Here is a 5,870-nt window from a genome sequence, read left to right as displayed (position 1 = left end):
TTTTGCTTGAGCCAAAAAAGTGATTATGAAGAACTCATTCTATCATGGACATGAATGATCTTGTGACAATAATGCTACCACACATACACCTAGTGATGATTTTTGTGTCAAATTAAACGGCATATTCCTATTGCTAGTATGTGCAGTGTTTCCACTTCCCTGCTTATCCAGATCTTTTTTTTAGTAGACCCTGTTTATCCAGCTGATTCTATCTTATTTCTCACATCACTTGCCAACCATGATGGACCCGCGAGCCTGCTTACCTACCTGTTGGAGAAGATGGCCTCCAAATCCTTGTGCAGCGCCTTGGACTTGGGCCTCCACTCCCCCTTGGCCTTGGAGTCCGCGGACTGCGACGTCACCGACGAGCTCCGGCTCCTCTTCCCCTTGTACGCGGTGCTGCTGGACGGGTCCTCCCCGTCCCTGCTGAAGCTCGCCTTGGCCATCTCGCGCAGCTGCCCAAGCCACGACCGCTCGTTCGAACTCCTCAGAGCCTCGCCCGGCACCGTCTGACCCATGCCGCCGCCGCTATCCGGCGACGGCTCCTGCTGCTGGCCCGCCAGCGGGTCGCCCAGCACCGACGACGGGAGCACCAGCAGCAGCAGCCCGACCGAGGCCGCCTTGGCGCCCTCCAGGAAGGAGCTCCTGTCGGGGCTCAGGAACTGCACCTGCCGGTACAGCGCGTTCCACTCGTTGCACACCTGCGCCGCGAACGCCAGCGAGAAGACGCCGAGCATGGCGATCCCCACGCCGCCGCTCTCCTCGACCTCCTCCAGCTCGCCGCTGTTCCTGTCGATGAGCACGAGGCAGGCGGCGAAGACGAACACCTGGCTGGCCACCGCCACGATCTCCACCAGCTGCACCCGCTTCTTGATGAAGGGCTTCTTGAGCAGCATGAAGAAGAGCTGGAACGACGCGACGGCCAGCACCACGACGGCGTGCGCCCGCGACGACCTGCCCGACGACGCGTGCGCGCCCGCCACGATGCCCAGCGCCACCCGCTTCACCGACTCGAGGAACGTGTAGTAGATCCTCAGGATGCCGAACACCTTCTGGATCACCGGCGCCTCCGCGTCCTCGTTCTCGTCCTCCGACGCCATGATCCGCTGGTCCGCCGCCGCTCGCTTCCCGCCCCCGCCCACCACGATCTGCGTCAGCATGTACTTGGGCGGGCCGCGCAGGTCCTCGAACAGCGGGCCGAGCTTGACGAGCCGCGCGGCGCGGCCGGGGTCCTTCCACGTCCACTGCCCGCGCTTGCCGGGGCCGAGCGTCCGCCTCACGATCTCCTGGTACCACCGGTGCTCCTGCCCCTCCTGGTGCACCTCCTTGTACTGCAGCAGCCTGCCCGTCGTGATGCCCAGCGACAGGAACAGCAGCAGGGCCACCAGGAACGCCGTCAAGATGCCGATGAGCACGATCCCGACGGCGAGCCCTCCGGTAGTCCCACCTGATAGATATCATTCATCCCGGGAAATCAATTTGGTACACGATCTATGCATCGATCAGAGCATTGAGATGTATGGCGTACCTCTGATGAGTGCTGCAGACGCTTGGGATACACAAGGTATCGCAAGGATTGCAAGCATGATCTCAAACCTAGGGAGGACGAGTGCTCCGTACTTTCCTGTGCCTCCTCTGTACCTTAATCTCAAGTAGAGGAGGAGAAGAAGATGCAGCAGCATGAGGCCTCCCCCAATGACACCCAGCCACAACATGTTTCTTCCGAAGTATTTCCACCTGCATCCATGCATGCATGTTTCAACACCTCCATATAATCCAATCTGTCACTTGATAGGTCTCGAGAGTACTCGATCATGGAGACGAAGTATCATACCCGTCCAAATCTTGCAGCTTCATGATAATCTGTGCTTCGGGCTTCATGTCCTGATTCTGCATTTCAGCCAAACTCATTCAGCATCCAGAGGTGTAAAGCATGGAGACCGAAATCAAAGGCAAGGAGAAACACTGAAATCCATGTCACCTCAAAGAAAGATCGGTACTCCATGGCGGTCAGCGGCTTCCCATCCAACGCCGGGGTCTGCAGCGGGATCGCTGGCGGCTTCCCTTCTACCGGTATCTGCATCGGCATAATCTGCTGCTGACCACCTGGTGCAGCTCCAGGGTAGTAGGGATCAGCCTGTACCACATCACTCCTGTCCACCAGCTCCGAGTACGCAATGGCCGGCATGGTGGAGTAGCCCACGAATGGATCTGCAGAGGGACCCTCCCACGGAAGCCGAATGTACGGAATTGTCCACTCTATCCCCTTGGCCAGCTCGTAGTACTCCACCGGCAGATTTATCGACAGCCATCTCGACAGAGCAAAGATCTGGATCTGGCATGCCATTCTCTGTAAAAATAAATAACACAACAGCGATCGATCATCGATCAGATGGTATGTATGTGAGCGATGAGCCTGCTGGAGCTGGAGCTGTCACCAGGACACCAGGTAGCAGAGTCGATGCCCATGCTAAATTACCAGAAGATTTCGTGATGGCTCGGAGATGGAGTAAGACGAAGGCCTTGCCATGGCGCCGGATGCAATGAGCGATGATGTGGAGACGGTGAGCAGTGTGGCGACGATGGCGGTTGCTGCAAATATTACGGTGGCGATGATTGCGATTGATGAAGACGATGCAGGGACAGAATCTGCAAGCAGATCATAGTAAAATCTTAAGGACGCTGCATTGCCCAGTTGCCTTACTGATGATCTCTTAATAAATGAGTAGCAAGCGAAGAATTGATGCCATTGCTGAATGCTGATACATACAGTGTCTCACTTGGAGGCGGTCTGATGGCAGATTGGGATTCCCAGCCACGTCCTGAGCTGTGTTCTCAGCAACCTGGACCGAAACCAGCTTGTCAACTGCCAGGATCTGCATTGTGTATATGCTCTTACTAGCTTCATGGAAGCTGAAACCAAAACCAACCAACCATGCGTGAAACAAACCATTATATAACAATCTTAATAAACTCCTAAGGTAAAAACAATTTAGCCGTTTATTCAGATATTCATGTATATATGGGAATATTTATATATCTATTGATTCTTGCCTCAATAGTTTGCCCCCGGAAAGCTGCACTGCGGAGGAGGTGAAGTTAAACACAGGCTTTTCAAACTTGATCAAGACGGGGATGGTGTGTGAGCTTGTCCTGACGGTCGACGTGGCCAGTTTAACAGAAGGCCGTCGCGTATCTGTCAGCAGCGCCATCCATCAAGAACATGCAGAAGAGGAAAAAATCAGATCTACATTGAGCATGGCATTGGCATGCGTCCATAATGGAAGTGATGGAGCCGGAACAGGAGTGGGAATCAATACCGTATAGAAATGTGAATGGTTGTGATGAATAAACCGGGGTCCCCTGTCTGCTGATTACAGAACTCGTATCACATGCAACAGTCACAACAGCTGTGCTCGATATCTTGTTCACCTGCACACAAGTTATGTTAGCATTCAGGCGTATGGATCGAATCAAGCAGCTAGCTAATCATTAGTAAGAACTAAGATGGACAAAATGAGAAGGACAGCGAAGCTTACGACGAAACCGAACCGACGGTTGCCGAGCGTGCTCCTGTTGGTCGGCGTCAGCACGGCCCCGGTCGCGGTGAGAGCGGCGAGTATCTCCGCGGACGTGTTCATCACCGGCTCGGCGAAGGACATGTATATCCTCAGCTCCCTGTCGTCGTTGGTGGCCTCGACCACCCTCATCGCGCCTTGGATCTGCAGGAGCTTCTGCGGGATGCTGGCGGTGATGTTCATGGAATCGCTCCTTTTGTCTATCATCAAGTTTCGGGTTCAGATCAGCGCGTTGCATGCAATGTTTGAACAAAAGTTGGGACGGTAGTACGTACCGAAGCGGAGGGTGAAGCTCGAGTTGGAGCTCCTCCGGAAGCGGTGGCCGGCCACGTCGGTGCAGAACCCCCGGCGCATCACCAGGATCATGCGCCCGTAGTCCACGTCCGGCGACGGCGACACGGCGACGGAGTACCGCAGGCCGGGCTCGACGGCCTCCAGGGTGGACGGCTCCACGCGGCCGGGCCCGTACACGATGAGCTGCAGCCCAGCGCACATTCGTTCGGTGAGACCAGACGCAGAGAGATTCGTCGAGAGTGGTACCATACCAGGCCAAATTGTTCTGTCACATACGTACGTCGCAGTAGGTGGCGTTGCACGTGAAGCCGCCGCCGCCCGGGCACGGCTCGCTGAGGGAGACGAGCACCGAGACGTTGGGCGCGGCCGTGAAGGCCGACTCCGCCGCCACCGTCGCCGTCGGAGGAACGGTGTCTGCATGCGCACATTTGCATACAGAGTCAGTGGAGATTGATTTTGCAGCTAGGTTGAGGTCGGGTTTAGTTGATGGATGGCGTTACTTAACCAACATCCCAGGCGTAGGTGGCGCAGGTCGGGCCGGCGCTGCTTCCTGATCCTGATCTCGGCGTCGCGCACGCCGCGAATGTGTGGTTGCCGTCCTTGAGTCCGGCAAAGGTCACCACCTCCGTCCCATTTCCGTTGCCCCAGCAGTCCGATCTTCGTTCACCGTCCAACTGCGTGCAGTGCAGTGCAAACAATCCTCATATAACTGTTCCGAAGTACGTTTTCAGGTTCGACTTACTGTTTGCTGAATCATACTATTGTGCAGACATGTGGAATCTACTACTACTTGCTAATGATTCTTTTTTGCTGATACCAGTACTTCTTACGTCTAAATAAAAGTGTCCCAGGTGGCAGCAAAATTCGAAAAGGCACCCTAATGTCAGACACAACCGAATTTTAAATTACATTTGGCCGGTGAGAATTACTGCACCGGCAGTAAGGAATCGCGCTGTAGAATCATTCATCTCGTACAGTTTAATTCAAGGCCAGCCTCGTGTCTTGGTTCTTAAGTACAGTAGTACTACTAATTGCAAACTACAATTGTCCGGAAGGTAGGATGTACTTGGGTTTCTCTGATTGAACCCGACTAAATGAGCACGAACATTTGAAAATCGGAATGCGTTCAAAATTGTAAATGAAACATAGAGCGCCGGGGCGGCAACCAGATGGAGCTTTCCTACCTTGCAGGTGATGGCGCAGTCCCAGCAGGTCCAGCCGCTGCTCTGCACGGCTCGGAAGGCGAACACCGCCGACGCCGACGTCGAGACCCGCGGCGGGGCGCTGGTCAGGCTGAGGGAGACGTCGCCGGCAGCAGCACCGCCCGCCGCGCCCGAGAACAGGAGCACCACGGCGCTGAGCAGCAGCCGCCGTCCCCAGCTCTTCCACACCATGGATCCTATGTCTCCCTTTGAAGAGTCAGTTTAGCTGTTGCAGATGCAGCAGGGCAGGGGTAGGGGAGAGCAGCGGCTGCACAGTGCTGAATGCGTGCGTGAGGAGGGAGGGAAGTGAATGCACGGCGCAGTGTGCATGTGTGGCTGGCTTGGGGAATGGCGCGCTAGCTAGCCATTAACGCTCCCCCTGAATACTGGCAGTGAGCAGTGGTGAGGTATGGAGCGGCGCAGGACAGGAGGAGGAGGGAGGGATGGGATGGAGGGGCCGCGGCCAATTAAGGCAAACACAAACCGGCAAGCGGCAACGGCATGTGACCGCGGCCGCGAGGCGAGGGGTTTTTGTTCCGGGGTGGAGGAGAGGGGATGATGCACATGAGGACCAGACTGTTTCTACTAGCCTAGTTAATCTCGTGGATGGCTGCGACTGCGAGGCTTAGCTACTCGCTTGGATTCTCCCTCTGCCCCTGTCTCTGTCTTGTGAAATCTCCAACACACACGAAGAACGAACAACAGTTGAGTTTAGCTGAAAGAAACAGGCATGTGACTGACAGATACTGTGGTGCATGTCAACAATTGCTGTGGACAAAACCTCAGCAATCAGTCG

The 5,870-nt window shown here is 55.5% G+C and overlaps 1 protein-coding gene across 3 annotated transcripts; it reads right to left on the bottom strand.

Moving 5' to 3' along the window:
* LOC119267624 lies at window positions 1-5,611 on the bottom strand. 3 transcript variants are annotated; one of them, XM_037549048.1, is made up of 13 exons: window positions 5,057-5,611; window positions 4,378-4,546; window positions 4,153-4,286; window positions 3,854-4,055; window positions 3,540-3,778; window positions 3,321-3,432; window positions 3,055-3,196; window positions 2,771-2,913; window positions 2,528-2,649; window positions 1,982-2,350; window positions 1,835-1,890; window positions 1,529-1,737; window positions 1-1,447 (listed from the first exon to the last, which is right to left on the bottom strand). In XM_037549048.1, exons 1-13 carry the CDS (start codon window positions 5,264-5,266, stop codon window positions 264-266), a joined length of 3,291 nt encoding a protein of 1,096 aa, XP_037404945.1. In that variant the 5' UTR covers window positions 5,267-5,611; the 3' UTR covers window positions 1-263. The 3 variants fall into 3 exon arrangements, with proteins under 3 accessions (XP_037404945.1, XP_037404944.1, XP_037404946.1); XM_037549047.1 differs by having other exon boundaries at window positions 2,480-2,649; window positions 5,057-5,606; XM_037549049.1 differs by lacking the exon at window positions 5,057-5,611 and having other exon boundaries at window positions 2,480-2,649; window positions 4,149-4,286; window positions 4,378-4,517.
* Window positions 5,612-5,870: the final 259 nt, after the last annotated feature.

Source organism: Triticum dicoccoides, chromosome 3A (genome assembly GCF_002162155.2).
Source record: "Triticum dicoccoides isolate Atlit2015 ecotype Zavitan chromosome 3A, WEW_v2.0, whole genome shotgun sequence".
In the NCBI taxonomy this organism is placed as follows: Eukaryota; Viridiplantae; Streptophyta; class Magnoliopsida; order Poales; family Poaceae; genus Triticum; species Triticum dicoccoides.
Note: the sequence above shows the minus strand (reverse complement) of the source record. Positions and strands in the feature narration are given on the sequence as shown.